This window comes from Serinus canaria, chromosome 6 (genome assembly GCF_022539315.1).
Source record: "Serinus canaria isolate serCan28SL12 chromosome 6, serCan2020, whole genome shotgun sequence".
Lineage (NCBI taxonomy): Eukaryota > Metazoa > Chordata > Aves > Passeriformes > Fringillidae > Serinus > Serinus canaria.
This window is the reverse complement of record NC_066320.1, coordinates 5,500,511-5,517,583: the sequence shown is the minus strand read 5'-3', so window position 1 is coordinate 5,517,583 and position 17,073 is coordinate 5,500,511. Positions and strand designations below refer to the sequence as shown.

General features: G+C 37.6%; 1 protein-coding gene across 4 annotated transcripts in view; it reads right to left on the bottom strand.

Moving 5' to 3' along the window:
- JMJD1C (jumonji domain containing 1C) overlaps positions 1 to 17,073 on the bottom strand; it is a 159,912-nt gene that overhangs the window by 106,319 nt on the left and 36,520 nt on the right. For all 4 annotated transcript variants that reach the window (XM_050976564.1, XM_030241494.2, XM_050976565.1 and 1 more), the window contains exon 2: positions 2,089 to 2,253. In XM_050976564.1, the coding sequence (XP_050832521.1) occupies positions 2,089 to 2,253 (165 nt within the window). The remainder of the gene's footprint in view (positions 1 to 2,088; positions 2,254 to 17,073) is intronic.

Sequence of the window (17,073 nt, the reverse complement as noted above, 5' to 3'; positions counted from 1 at the left end):
ACCCCTCCACAACCAAAACACACCACACAAACCTTCACAGAGCTCACCCACTCCAATGCACTGCAGTGTTTTGACAGTCTGGTGACAAAACCCAAAAGTTCCATGGCAGTTTGAGCACCCTCTCGTTGCTCCCCAAGCCATGGTGTGCTCAGAGCTGCTACTGATACACAGCAAAAAAACCTTGGGAGGTCTCTGTGGAGAGAATCTGCTCTAACTACAGCTAATATCCCGTATCTGCAATTTCCCTCCAATATGTTTTTTCTGGAATGGGTGACTAGAGGATTTGACTCAGGAAAATTGCTAGAACATCTGTACACAGGCCAAGTATAAATGAGAGAATTTCTGAGAATTTCTCATCCTTAACATCTGAAAACTGTGACCTGAAGCTATTTGAGCCTCACTTCAGGCTATATGATTTCAATTTTTTAACTGTAAAAGCAGGAGGCAGATCTTTTGAAAATCTTCCTTCTCATGCCTATCAGCTGCCTCAAAAATGTAAACATTAAAAAAATTACAGAATTTGTAAGATAGTGATGGAAGAAAAGAAGTTTTTGCCTTTTGCTGGACCAGCACAAGTTTGATAAAAGTGTCTGCTAGGAGAAAGGTTCAACCAAAACTTCCACACATTAGCAAATACATACTTTCAACTTGGGGACATGATCAGCAGCCAGGCTAAAATGCTTTATAGAAATACAGCCCCTCTAAACCCAAGAAGGATCTCTATCCTAGAGGGTGAGATTAAAAGCATGTAAAATAGAGTACTTAGACACTCAGCTAAGTTTTTAACAGATTTTAAAATAGACCCATCTGAATCAAGGAGAGATGGGTGGCTTCAAAGAGCAACTAACATGGCTGCCTAAAACTAAAAATTCTTGCTCAAGGATATACTAACTTGCCTGTACAAGCAAATATATGACTCAGCCTGCACATCCAGAAAGTTAGCTTGCTTTACTCAAGTACATTAGCACAAACATACTAGCTGAGTTAAGTAAGAGTATTATCTGAAGAGGAATAAGTCAATCCAAAATCATCTATGACTTCTTTGACCAGACTGCTTCATGACCATCAGCATGACTGTTCCCACCCCAGCTTCAAAAAAATTATCCTACAATAGCATTCCAAGAAATCCATCAGGTGCTGAGAGACGAGAATATGAACAGTGTATTGAAAGGAAACAAATACAGCAAAAGCCAGAGGAAAAAAATATCATCATCTAAATTCATGATGACTGTAAATATCTAAAAAAACAAGAGTGAGTTACAGATATTAACCTCATTATCAAATATATCTAAGACGTCCCTTCATCATTTCCACAAATTTGTTGGAGCCCCTTTCACCCACTAGTCTGGGAGCTATCTTCCCCAACTGTACACAAAGCAAAACCATCCAATACAGTAGGTTCCCAAAATCTCACATCTGTTGGGCTCTTCTGAAGACTTTGCTAGCACTATTAGTTTCTTTGGAGAAAAAAGGCACACATGTTTATTGCTTTTTAGATTATCTAATCAGATAAATCTAAAGGCATGTCACAAATGCACACAGCCTCCTAGCAGTTATCTCAACAGCTTTAAATGCTTGGGCACCAATCCAGAAAGAGCAGAGTCACAAGTATCACCTCATAAACCAGGCAAACAATTACCACTTACTTGATTAATCTTTTCTCATCTTTCTGAACTCTGACCTGAATTTCAGATACCTTCTTTGTGGAAGCTGAGGGTATCACAAGCTTAAGGGATTATTTTTCCCCTTAATTTCAATCCTCCCCAGAGCAGTAAGATATGTTACTGGTAAGTTTATATTTGTAAGATGCTTTGACTATGCAAAGTGACATTAATCCGACTGTGTCACTCAGACACCACTTTTGCAGTGCTTTAGGTTGATTCAAAAAGGAAGATGAGTGACTATTACCTCATCACTCCACCCCTCCAACACCAACATGCTTGACTACTTTTTTCTTATCCTTTTCTTACCCTTTTCTCCTCCATGTTCACCCCTTCCCATCACTCTGGAGTAACCTAGACAGTTTCTGAAGGATAGAATTACAGAGAATTAAATGCTTTAGTAAATGCAATTGTTAAAGTATCTTACCAATGCAGGCCATTGAATTTGTTTGATCTTTGATCCCTGAGTCTGGCTTGGGTCCTTTCTTTTCGCCCAGACCAGCTGGTACTCCACCAAGAAGGCTGCAAAATCTTCATAAACTTTAACCCATTCTCGCTTTTCCCATTCAAGGTCATCAAATTCCACATACACCTGAGGAAATTGAAGAAAGGAAAGGACATACATTATTGCATATACACAGCATATGTTGATCTACATGCACTTTTCAATGCATAGATTAAAAAATTTAATGCAAGATCTTTTTTATTACCCATTTTAATGCTATGGTTTTGAAATTATATATTCATTTCCTACACCACAGAAGACAGTTTTCTTGGCAGTGCATTTGTGGTGAAGAGAGGAGAGTTACTAAAACATTACCACTAACACTGGGTGCCTTATCTCATGAACAAAAAGCATCACACTAAGTATTTAATAGTAGCATTCAAGGAATACATACAGCTATCTACATAATCACTAAGTTTTAGGAATGCTCCTCATTTTCATTTCAAATATGTCATGTAATACAAACCAACTAACCAATGATATGGTTTTAAGAGAAGAAAAAGAAGCCAATTGGAACAGCATCAGAGAGGACATCCTGAGCCTGCAGACCTTGTTACTACAAGCAAGTCCAACACACAGCAGCTCACAGAAGCAGCTCAGTTTTCCTGCAATTCAGCTCAAAAAACAAACCAAACAATAAACAATACCACCACATTTTGTTTCCAGCTAGATTAATGTGGAACCAGTTTGTAACTGTTTGATCCTGTGCTATCCCTGGCCCTCTCCAATACAGAACAGCTGTACTGTCTCCCCTCAGCTGCATTCACTAAACCACTAAGTTAAATACACCACACCTTTTGTCTCCTCTTGTGCAGAGCAGAGGGATCCCAAAGCTATCTGCACTACCAAACACAACTCTGCTAAATGCATTACATTTCAAAATAACAGAATTCATTTTGTGAAAATGGCATTTTTCACCATTTTAAATTTTAAAATAACTCAAAGTAATAAGTTGTTTTCTTTTACCAATGATGAGAAATGTCATAAGAAAAAGCAGCTGGTAAAATACAAAAAAATGCCACTGCTTGTTACACTAAGTGGAGAAGAAGGGAAGATGCTTTCCTGCGCTTCTGAACTTGAGCCTCAGCCACACCCAAGGCAATTTCCAAAACTGGAGTTTCTTCCTCTATCTGCTCTTCTGAGAACTAAAAATCACTGTCACAGAAATATTCTTCTCTTTTAGATCTGGTTAATTTTAGGCCTACAACATACTTTCTTGTCTAGACTTTCTGTCTCACACTATCAAACGTGTACTACACAGTGTTCCTTCTCATCTTGTCCTCCTCCCCTCTGAGTACACAACTTCAATTTCCACCAAGCCACTCTCACTCCTGTACCCAAGTTCATCATCCCAGTTTTCCCCCACAGATACTCTTAACCCATATTACTCCCACTTCATTCCCACAGACTTCCTTTTCCCTTCCTTCTTTAAAGTATCAGATCAATAAAATCCTCTCATCTCCACTGTTCATTACTACAGCAATCGCCTCTTATTCTAACAGAGCAAGTAGAAAACAGCAGCAAAAACTGTTATCACTAAAAAACCCCACTTTTTAATAATTTAAATTCTAGAGACTAATTCTAAAAGATGTAATAAAGTTGCAGAATATTAATTTCTTAAGCAAAAGAGTTAAGAGGAACAGTCAACAGTAAAAAGACTGGCAGGAAAGCACATCATATCCCAAATCATTCTGGCAGCATTCATTATCTTGTACTTGCAGCTACTTTGAACCCTTCTGGAGAACCATTTATTTGAAAAATTTGTCATTTGATCAATTCTAAAGACAACCTTCAGTGACAGTACACTTAAAAATCATTCTCTAAAATTCACCTTCCTCCTACAAATTTCACTCAATTATTTCAGACTGATCAAATAATTTTGTTTTAGTCTCTGGAAAGACACTTCACCTGGGTAGTCTGTAGCAAGGTGTTAAGAGGTTAAGCACCAGACCTCACACAGCAGCAGATTTAAAAAAAAAAAAAAAATAGGCAAGGGGAATCAAATGAATAAATATTTTTGAAAAACACAGATAAGTCTAAAGCAGAGTTAGCACTTTAGAAACAGCCACGCTAAAACATACTGTATCTTCTGGACACTGGCCAAAACTTGTGGATAGCTGTGATACAATCTAGTGTTTGTGTTCGAGTTTTGCACCCCAAATAAACCAAAATTCAGTACAGCGACAGTGGGAGTTACTGCTGAGCTATCTGCAGAGTCTCCTGGCACCATATAATTAGATCTTCAAAGGAGCAGTTCCAAGAAAAGTGGAGAATGGAGCATGGCACAGAGCCAGTCTGCCATTGCTCAGGGCACCATATTCTGCCTCTAGCTCCACACACACACAATACTTAGGAATCACTTCTGCCAGCTTCCACCACTTTCAGGTTTCCATGCCAAGCCTATTAGCTATCTGCTGGCTTTTTAAAGTTTATTTTTGAAAAGGAGAAGCAAGAAAAATAAAATTAAGTGCCCAGTCATGGCCCATTCTAGGTTTGGCTGGGAAATTAATTTTTCTAAGGCAACAGTAAAGGCTCTGAAGAATAGAGGCTTCCCCTTTCTCTGCATGCTGACCTCCCACACAGAGACGAGCACAATCTCAAACAGCACAGTTTATGAAAGGGAGTGAAAAGGGAAAAAGATGAGGAAAGGAAGCAATCCAGCGACCTACGCCAACAAAATAAAAGATAGAGCCAAAGTTAGAACCTCTAAGGAGTGCAAAGCCTAAAAATATTTAATCTTTTTTGCTCCACTGACAGCACACTACACAGCAAGAAACTCTATGACATTTGCCTCCCTAAGAATGAATGTTGATTTTGAGATCTTTCAGCCAAATTTTGCTTCATTGCCTTGTCAGCTATTTGTGGATAGATATTATATGTTTGTGTTCCCAGAGTAGCTGAAGTCTTCTCACCACGTATGCATTCTCTTGAATAAAAAGGAGAAATTCCCACTGGGATGATATTATATTTATAATTGGCATTAATGTGCTAATTTTGTAACTCACTGCTATCTTCCAACAGGAAGCAGCATAAGCTTCAGCATGCTTTTCCAAGTAAAGCAAGACAACAAATTTATTTCCAGTGGAGTCAGCCAAGCAATTGCAACAAAATATTGTTATTTCAAAGCCCAAACACAACAACCATGGTGAAATCCTCCACATGCAGAACTGTGATCAAGAGTTTTCCAGTCATTTCTGCTCCTAATAAATATGTCTGACCAAATAAATTTTGAAACCCTTTAGGACTATCACAAAAGCAATGCTGACTTGCAAAAAATTTGACTTAAAATGCTAAAAAGCATAGTCCATGCATCATCTACTTTTTTAAAACTACTTGAGTGCCTTGTTATCCAAGTTCTGTTTGCCCTCCTAAGGGAAGAGAGTACAGTTTCCCTTTTATCACCTAATAATTGTTAGCAAAATGTTTACTTCTAGGAAGAAAAAAATCCAAGCAACCTCTCTGAAGATGTTTTCAATAGGGCCAAAAAACCACTACTTCACACAATATTAAATAGTCTTTCATCAACACCAGTTTGGCTGCTGACTTCAAGGTGAGCTTCAGAGTGCATCCCCCTGGGTTCCCCTTGGAACACTTTAATATTACAACAGATATAATATTATGCCATGTTCAATTATTACACATACATACTTTATAAGCAAATTGTAAGCGTTGAGAACTACAGACTCAGATGCTAAAAATTACCTGTGCAATTCAAACTTCTTAGTTATGCAACTTAAGATAGACCTAGACCTCTTGGCACATATTCAAGATTCAAAAACTAAATTTTCCAGCCTTGTGATATATGGTCAGGTGAATACACAAATGTAAATCTTGTACATAATTTAACAGGAATGTATTTAAAAACACAAAACTTTTACTTATAAACACACAACACAATTTCCAACGATGATACCATCATCAAAGGAAAACAAAAATATTCTGACACTTCCAAGTCACACAGAGTGACTAAAAGAACCACAAACTACATTGCAAGATGTCATGGCAAAATTCAACATACAAGTCCAAATTAGTTCCTCCCTTTCCATATTCCCCAATGGTAAGTGCAACCTGAAAGTTTTCATTCTGGTGAACCAGCATCCTATGGGATGTTTAAGAAAGGCTTATTCTTGGCCCAGTAACAAGGGTTCTGGGAGTTTCTTGGTTTTGAAAGAAAATCTACCTGCAGGAAAGGAAACCCAGGCAGCCAAGGGAACAAGCAGTACCTCCTGCTGCTGCCACAGAGGTGGAAGGAGGCAGCAAGTCCAGGGATACCACACTGAGCCACCTACAGCAGTGATGGGGTTTGAAATTGCCAGGAATGTTTCTGGAGTTCTGAACCCTGAACAACTCTGACCCCTTGTTCAGCTCTGGTGTGCTTCCTCAGCACAGTACACAGCTGAAAATTAAAACAAGCTACACTAGACTCTGGAAAACTTGTCCATCTCCTGATGGAGATGGATGTGATTGCCAAACATCCAGCTGGTACAAACTAAGGCTAGATTAAATACAGAGAGAAGGGAGACAGTAAGGGTGCTTCTATAAAACTTCATCTTCCCATCCTGTTCCAAATATCCTTGACTTCTCAGGTTTTTAAAAATGGTTTCTTTCATGGAGATGGCATTACCCAGCAGTCAAGTCTTTCTAATTATATCTTAACCTAATCAAATGCAATCAAAGCACAAGTTACTATAAAGCAAAATAGCTTAACACAGGAAAATTATTACTCTGTTATGCAAGTGCTACCCATTTCCACATGGAAGTGTGGTCAAATAGCAACCAAAGGCGGCAGTCAGGATTTTTCTTTAATAAAGGCCTTCAATGTTGCTTTTTGTTACCAAAATTTCCTCAGTCTTTCACATTAGGATTTCACAGTCACTCTACAATAAAAGGAGCTCAGAAAAAGCATTTTAAAGTACACTGGCATTCTCCATATAGCCTAAAAGCAACTGAAACAGCTGAAATAATAGCAATTAATTGGTCTTTACCTGGGAAATATTTTCGCAATAAAAGATGGGGTTTACTGCCTCCATATATTCTTTAAAATAGCCAGCATTTTTACTGCAGATCACACATGTTCATTCACTTATATTTGCAGTCAAGAAAGTATCTAGTTCTGACAAAAAGTACTAAATGTACCGTGTATTTTTTTAGCCAGGGTGAGTAGATACCCACAATACCTCAGAAAGTCTCTGGAAGACCTGAAAATGTTCTTGACAAAACTGGTATGCCACAATTTAAGGAACATAGAAGCAGAGCTCTTGCATTTTAGAGACAAGCTATTAACTCTCAAGCACTAGAAAACAAAGCTGTAGAATCAGATAGATGTTTTACAGACATGAACACTGAAAGCTCCTTAAAAGATGGGACAAAGTAGCAGTGTGAGTTATTTTATGCTATTTCAGCTCTTAAAACGTGAAATTGCTTGAACAAATGTTCAAATCTGCACATCTGTTTTGATTATTTGTGGAGTTTGCAAGAAATTTAAGGGCAGAAGATTTAATTTTCTATTAAATGAGAAGAGAAAGTCCTGCTACTTTCAGATGAGCTGTGGAAATCAAAGGGACCATTCCTCAAAGATTAAATCCTGTTTTGATATACCCTTCTACCATGAAACAGCATGCTGATAATTCTGAATACTTAAATTCTCTGTTTATTCAAAAGAAAACTGAATAGGTGTAGTATCCCAGCAGCAGTCCTCAATCCTAAGTTGGAAAGTTGGGTACAAAAAGAGAAGCTGGTTTATTATCTGCAGAGTATTAAGTCTCTGTTGCTTCAAGATTCACAACTTCTTGGAGACCTCTTTTTTTTTTTTTTTTAGTACAAAATGATTCTAGGTCTGTCCAGCAGGAAAGCACCAAGATTTTCTTCCTCCCACTGAAAGACCACACACAACAGCATCCAGCTACAGCTCCTCTGAAATGCAAGGAGACAACCCCTCCAAAACACTGTTCTAATTACTGAGGGAAGAAAAAACAAATCTGCAGCCTCAAGATCATCTGCTCAAGATGTATAAAACCAGAGAGGAGCCTGTGTCATTGCTTGAGTCACACAGTGACAGACACTCTCAAGCTGAGGCCACACTTGTACTGCCAGCATTGCTCAACACACTTCAGGGATGGCAGAATAAGAAAGACAACCCTGCTCTCTCAACAGGCTCCTGGATAAAGCAGAGGTATACACTCACTGGGAGACATCTCCAATACATGCCATGTGCAGAAGGGAACAGGGCCAGATGTAACAAATACATGCTCCAATAAACATGGATTTTCCAGGTAGCTTCCTTATATTAAGCCTTAAAACATAAATATCCTACAAATACAGAGAAGCCTTGAAACAAAACCAATTATTTCTTTCCAGAAAACAGTAGTCTCAAGGTACATTACAGGGTAAGAAACAACCAACATGTAAGTTTATGGTTAATTTCCAACCTTAATTCTGCATTCCCCAAAATGTATGCTTGAACACTGACAATAAAGTAGCCTCTGCAGAAGAAAAATGCAGCGAAAAAAAAAAAGGTTTCAAAACTGAAGAAAAATACCAGTACTATTGCAACAGCCTGCTGCAGTCCGTAGCTTGGATTGCTAAGCAACCAGCACATCACGTAGAGCACGGAGCAGAGATTGCAGAGAGGATGACAGAATAAAAAAGCATCCTACTTGCAGGCCCCAATACCATCCTGAAAATAAAGAAAACCATCTAACACAAATATGTGACTTTTATCCCACAGTTTAAAATGCATATTCTGAACACAAAGATGAAGGGAGAAAATATGATCTACAATGAAATGAAAGGGAAAAAAGAAATCCTATACTTCTTCTATGTGAGTTTTAAATTAATTTCTCAAAAAAAGACTTTCCTCAGATAAAAAGATAATCTACAGGAATGATAAGTTTTACTTTACAAGCTATTTAAATCACTCTAAGTGTTCAAATTATTTGGCATACTTATTTTGCAAATCTTTTTCCAAATTCAGATCTAAACAGCAAAGTGAAGCAACACACAAACCAGAAAATAAATCATGACTCTACTGGTTTCTACAAAGAAACCAATGGGGCACAAGTAGCCCCATTTGAAAGATGTTTTACATTCCAGAAATTTCCTGAATTACTTATCCCAAGTGAGAAATAGAAGTGACTTACTATTTTAAGAAACCACAGCCTATTGAATCATAACTAGGTAAAGTATACACACCACAAAAAACCTCCTGGCCCTCCAGGCTTGAAAACATCTTTCACATTCTTTTCACTATTACACAACTTAGGACACTTTTACTATACCTAAATTTCTAAATGATCATGTCTAAAAACAGTATGTAAGAAGTACACATACTATAGAAAGCCTACACATTCAATTTAAAAATCAAATTACAATTTGTTTCCAAATGAGATGCGATTTTAAATAAGGTAAACTAAAAGCCAATTTTAAAACTTTAGTAATTTAGATGACTTGTTAATAAATCTGTGCTAATACTAACATTTGTAATATCACACCAAAAAGACCAACACCTGTCATTTAATAAGGAACCATTATTGCTAAGTTTCAATTTTTAAAAGATTATGCTGACTTTAAACTGTATATATCTGTCATTTGAAGATGTGACTAAAACCAACAAAAAATAACTATCAGACTATTTAAAATACTAGATACTAATGGATTCAATTCAATTCTTACAATGCAATGGCTTATTAATGAAGACAAAGCTTGTCCACCAGACTATCAGCAATCACAGTGCACTACAGGAGGCTAAATTCAAGTGATTGGTGAAAGGAATAGGTCACCTCCTAGTCAGAATTCACCAATTGCTATTGTTGCTCATCCCCAATCTGAGATAGAAACAGAAATCTGCATCTTGTGAGGCAGGAAACTTAACCAACCAACCAACCTGGCTGTTGCTGTAGCCAGCAAGGTATGGCTGCAAAGCCACTCATGGGGAAACAGCTCAGCTTCAGTCCTCCTGAGAGTCTAAATTCACAGCCTAAATGCACAAAGCTGGTACTTTGGAGATGATCAGGACCTGAGCAGGGAGCTACAGTTATTTGAGTTTTTCTGATGTCTCACTCCAGCTGAATAGCCCAAACCTGAAGCACTGCTAAAGGGAATCAAGAGAAGTGCTAACAGCACAGGACTTTCCCTATTTCTACCAACACAATCCAATCAGCCATCCTCAACAGGTGGGGAGCCAAAACAGCCATCCTTCCAAGGCTCAAAGGACTGACCATAAGGACCTGAAAGTACTTCTCAGTATCTACCCAGACAGAGGTTCAACCTGATTCATATGCTGTCCTCCCAAATCCATAGTGCAGACACTGATTAAACACTCTACTTTGGAACAGCAAGTCTTCATTTGAAGTGAAATAGAAGAGACACTGTAAAAGAAAAGCAAGGTTTTGAGATGAACTTTTGATACTCATACTTGGGAATCCAGGTTAGGAAAGACCAAGTGCCTCTCAGCTGCTCTGTGTGCCCACATCAGTCTCCAGACAGCAAGCCAAACAAACCAGGAGTGGGCTCACAAACTATTTCCTTTTTGTCAGATAAAGCCAGAGATATCAAAAAGATACCAGCAAATCCTTAGCATAGTGACAAATCACCAGAGGAAGCTGGCTGGTAGATTTTGTTTGTACTGGAGACATTTTCTCAAGGCCTAGCTCATATCAACAGCAAAAATTCCAGCAGACAAACTCACTCAATTCATTGCTTTCTTTGGTCATCTTACAGGAATTAAGAGAACTATGAAGGACTATTCCAAGAGTAACCAGGAAACCAAGAGAAAAAATTGTGCAACCAAAAAGAGACATTATATTGGCATTTTCATAAATTATTGTCAATTACAAAATGGTAATTTTCTGTATTCTGACCCCAACACAGTATTTGCTCTTGTAACCAAGACTGTTAACCTTAGGCAACAAGCCAACCAAACAAGTCTCAGCAAGCAGATGAGAAAATAGCAGTAATAGCAACAATAATCATAATCTTCTGAAGCAAGATAAAATGTTAGTGAAATATTTATTTACTTAATTGATCATCTGCTAAAATCTCAGAGGATTTTTTTCCAGGCCTTTTTTCCATTATAAGAGGACTAGAATATTTGACTAGGGAAGTTAGTACCACATCAATTACTTTAAAGCTTTATCTCTCATTGGAGAAGAACATGTTACAGTTTTAACAGTAATCTGCTGTCCTCTTTCCTCCAATTCACATGCTACCTATAACCACACTGCAAACTGGTCCTGATCCTGACAAAACCATCTCTAAGCTGAACAATAAAGGCAAACAGTTTCTAAGATCTTCCTAGCGAAGATTCAGAGATATTTGAACAAAACAGCCAAAGTCAAGATCTATTTTTTTGGAAATTTGAATTATTAAAGTCTTCTCCTGTAGTCTTGGGACTGCATTCAGTGCTATTTCACAAGCTGAATCACTGTTTTGTTGTTTAAGAGTCAACTTCATCTTACCACTGCAGCCTCTGAGTTTCAACCTCCTCTACAAGTCATCTTTCAATTCCACATCTCTGTTTTGCTCACACTTGTCTAGCTCTTCACACTGGAGAGTCATCACTCACTCAAAAAGACTCTCATACAATTTTTCTGATCTAACTAAAAACTTAGACACCTGCTAACAAAAGATTCATAAACAAAACTTACCCAGGTCTACTTCTTTCCTATAGGTTAAGTGCAGCATAAAACAGAAAAGTAAAATCTGTACTCGAGAGACTGAAGCTTCAAAGGATTAACATATGGACTTTTGAGGTCTATATGATCTTCCTTTATTTTTCCATCTGACACCAAATTGCAAGTCTAGACTTTACAGAGAAGAAGTGGGGCATTACAGTTCAGAGTTCACCAGTGCATAAATGTCCACAAACTGGGATCAAAGTTCATTCAACTCTGAACTATCTCCAGCAATTACTAAAAGGTCAGAGGAGATTAAGAGCAGGGCTGGTGGCACATGTGAGCAAACATGACATCAGGAAATAGCCTGCCAAAGGTAAGCAGCATTTTGGGAGCAGGAGAGGAAATGTAACCATGGTTTCCTGGGGTTTCAGTCTGTCTTAATCCACATCCTCAATCTCCTCTTTGCCATAATGGCCACTCCTGAGTCACAGACAGCTAAATGTCTGAGCAAAAAAAAAATACACTTATATAAATAAAAGGTAAACCATACAGATATATAGAAATACAGTGGCATGATAAGTCATTTGGGAAATCATCTTTTCAATTTCATAATCTTAAGAAGATGGCTTACATCACAATGAAAACATTAGCAATGTGGACAGTCTGGTCCCAACTTAATAAAGCACTCATCTTTTGTCATTGTATTTCAAAAATCTTTTAATAGTAATTTGCTTCTGTTTGGCTTTTTTAATTAAAAAAAAAACCCAAACCAAAAACTTCAGTCACTGATGGCAAGTTGGGAAGTTCTGCCCTCACTCCAGGACAGCAAGCAAGTCACAATGTCTGGGCTTCACGCCATCCTCTAGACCAAGAGTACAGTCACTTCAGCCCAATGCTGCCTCCTCTGACCACAAATTCCTTGGGAACTGAGATTCTGTTTACATGACACTGAATGTGTTGCAGATTGAATGCCAGGGGGTTTTCAGGTGCAGCTGAGGTGTTACAAGACAAATTGTGCTGGAGCATACAACTACAAAGACAACCAGCTCCTCTGAACAATTGCCCACTTTGTTGTTGCAGCTGCTAAGGCTACAGCGCAGGAGGAATGGCTTCAAATAAACAGAACTACTGATGCAGAAAAGCTTCAGGAAAAAAGGGGTGAAAAGCACTTAAGGTTACAGAAATCACTCACAATACATACATGAAAATTCTCTTTCAATGTGTTTGTCTACTACTGTTTTTCAGAAGAGAGACTTGTGTTCTGTCATCTAACATCATTTTTGTCCTTCAATAAAATTTCGCAAAAATGTGAGCAATTTAACCTTTTACATCTTGAGTATTAACTAACTTATTTCAGTATCACAATTGTCCAAATTACAGAGAAATGTTTCATTTTGAACTTAATGCCATAATTGTTTTAAAGCTTTCAGCATAACTTTTGTTAGTTAGAAATTGTCCTAGAAATATCCAATGTACTTCAACATAAAAAAAGTGAAGGCAACAAAATTTTATGCATTTTCAGTTCTCCTACTGATTCCTTTCAAAGTTTTTTTCAAAGGAGGAACAATAGATCCATTGATAAGACCAAGAGAACAACAGATCCCACAGATAACACAATCAAACCCTTAGTGCTTAAGGCCAGAAGTAAAGACATAAGAACAAAATATTGGCAATGAGTATACATCAAAAGCTGCCTAATGAACCCAATTAATCACCTTAATTACTGCATTAGCCATCACTGGTTAACTTACTAGTGAAAGAGTCAGACACTCCTTGTCACAACAGTAAGGATAATATTTTTGAATAAATGGCATTTTAGAGAAGATTGTGATGATAAATTAAAAAAAAAACATTTGTTTATGTACAATGGTTATTTAGACTGTAACTACAAGGGTTTAAAAAAAAAAAAGTCCTCCCTGCAATTGAAAATGCTGCAGAGAAGAGAATAAAAAAAGCATTAATGCAGAACTGTATGTAATTTTCTCACCATCTGTTCAAGTTTCTGGAACAAAACAAGGTTTAGTGTATGTCCAAGACAGCTTTTAATGCTAGAAATTATACACACAATAAATGTACCACAAAATGAGGGCTGGTACCCTTTACTTCCTCTTTTTTCCCCCTTTATTTCCTCACCATCATCTTGCTTATTTAAAATTAAGATGAGTTTTTTGTATCCCCTGAATAAACCATTTCTATACAGAAAAAATGCAGGACAACTTCCCCCAAGTTTTCAGCTCCCATCTCTATTTGCAAGTTCATTTTCTGAGGAACTCCTTGAATTCCAATAATCACTTATGCTCAGAATCTTTTAAAAATATATATGAACATAACCAAATCCTTTCTTGTAACAAACGTTAGCACAACTTTATCTATTCCAAGCTGAGTCAGAAAATGTCTTGAAAACAAAAAAAAACATCCCACAAACTGCAATTGATTGTACCTACAGTTACACAGAATACAAACAAAACTTTTGGAAAGACATCAGGAAATTAGATAGGGCCTACATGACCTCCAGAGGTAACTCAAGCAAGCCCAGCCTTCCTGCAGTGAGGAATTTGACAATTTTACTGTATTATGATAAATCAGTGCAAGAGAAGATAGAGCACAGTCACAGAGTTTTCCCATTCCCCTAGGGAATGAGCAATAAAATTACTGTTCAAGTGAGGGGACACAAGTGTTCCTTCAGGAAAATGAACACACTGTAAGATGGTATTTTCAACTACAGTCATCAGCTGCAGAACTATTTGTGGTATCAGATAACTGCAGTTTGCATTGATAGCGATAAAGAAGTTAATCTGTTTTCAAAACGTATCAGGGAATGACAACTGAGGTTTCTACTTTGTAAAACAAGACACCTTCCACTTCTCTCTATAAACTGGATGTTATTTCTAACAGTCTCATTTCCTTGTGAATTGTATGCAAAATTTACCTTCTGCTGCAATCAACTTACTGTGCATAAGAAAGGAACAATTACTCATGTGAAAAAGTCCATTTAGCATTCAAGACAGAGAGGTCTGTCTCCTACAGTCAACAAATATTAATAGTACAGTAAATTAAAGGAATATGCAATATAAATACTTTGGAAAGTAATGTTCATTATTGGATTCCTTACAGCTTTTTGGTTCAGTTATGTCACTGTGATACAAATAACTCACGTATCATAATTATGAAGAGTTTTAAGCACAGCCAAGACCTGCAATCTTGCAACTTTGATACACTTTGAGTAGACAACAGCTGCCAGCATTTCAGACAAGCACATATACCAATATTTTTATTCAGTGCATGTACAAAAATAAACTGCACAGAGAGGGCCAACAGGGAAAAAAGCCAGGTTTTTCTCCCATGCATTTCACTTCCCTCAAAACCAGTAAGATCAAGAGCCTTTACTCCCCAGTCACTGCATTAAAAAAAAGAAGGAAGGATGGAATGCCATAGCTGAAACCTCTTTTCTTAAGTCTCCCTCTCAGGGTGGGAAAGAGATCACCACTGATGAACCAGACAAACAAATATTTCACCCACTCAGGGAATCAGTTCATTTCTGCCATCTCCCACTCCCTCATGTTTAGATCAGGAAATGAAGGCTGAATAAACAAAGAAGCAACATTAAATGTGCTGCATATAAGCAAGGACAGCTCTGCTAGTTTTGCTTATAGAAAGGAATCAGAATATTAGTTCAATCCCAAAATACCTTCATCTGATTTGGTACATAGATTATTAGATAACAAAGTGAGCTGCCAAGGAATTTTGGCACAATTTCATGGGAATCATAAAATAAAGAGACATACCTGACAAGTTCCATAGCACTGGAAAAATTAAGTGTTCTTGAGCACTGAGAGCAAAGGGCAAAGATTTCCAGGCTTTGTAATGTATGTGTCTTCTCTTACCATCACATCACATCCCTTCCCTCCCAATACTCATGTTAAAAAAAAACCAAAAAACCAAAAAACACAAAACCACAAACCACCCCCTCTCCCCAACATATTTTCACAGGATACATTAGATACATTTTGCCCAAGAGTCCACAATAGCAGGACTGGTTGTCAAGACTACCCCTTGCTCTCAATACAGTCTATTTCCTAAACATGTTTTCCGCACCCAAAATTATAATAAAAAACTTAGAAACGTCACCCAGTCAAAAATTTTTTTAAAGCACACATGTATACAGGATATCTAACGCCAAGACAAGATCAGTCCTCTTGAAATTATTTGATTTTTCAAGTTAGAACCAGAAATAGAAAACTTAGTAATTGTATTGTTCTCATTTTAAACCTCTAATCCCTTAAATAATTATTCTTTCCACATGCATCACACTGAAAAACAATTGTAGAGGTCTGAGGAAAGCCAGCACCTGCAGGAAAGGGTTTAATCTGGCAACTGCTGGTGTTGTTGAGTTATTCAACACATAAATCTCCTATTAAGTCCCACCTCTTTCCTGTAGCTCTAACCGTTGGAGTTTGAGAAAACAGACCTCGTTTCATGCTGAACTCCCACCACTGAGCAGCTGAATCTCCTACATTGCTTAGGATACTGTTCGTGAGAGCAGACTTCACATGGAGTCATGCAACATCCTGTTCCAAGCCAAATGCTCCAGATGGGATATGTTTCACTGCTGCCTCCCCCTCCCCAGCCCATTTAAGCTTGTTCTTTTTTCTTTGAAAGCATTTATCCCAAACTGGTGCTATAACACCATGCTAAAACTGACCTTTTAAAAAAATACAGACAAACTAAAACTTACTTAAAATCCAAATGTCTTATTACAAAAAGAAAAAAACCCACACCACTTACATTATCAAAATATTTCCATTAGCTAACCAATTAGCAACATGATGCACAGAAGAAAATAAATTACTTGATGCAGCTCTACACTGCAGGAAAATCTGCCTTGTTTCAAAAAGTTTTCTAATCATTTAAAAGCTTAACATTGTCACGCACGTTAGTAATCTAATGGAAGTTCTCATCAACATAAGGAAAAAACTGTCTAGTCTGCTGATCACTCTGAATGCTGGCAATTTCTCAAACATCTGCTAAAGGTCAGATTTCCACTGCATGGAACCAATCAATGAAGCTACACAACAGTCCCAGCGCCATTGGAAGTGCCAAACAAAGACCACTGTTTTACATAAGCAAAGAAACTCAGCCTGCAATCTTCAAAAACACTACCAGCAAAGTCCTCGCTCCCATCCCCACAGAGTACTTGTCTACCTGGCAGTGGCTGCTAAGATTTATTCTGGTTTTGCTTTTTACAGTAGAACAGAGTTACTTAATGCCAGCCCATTTTTCCACATTGTTAAAT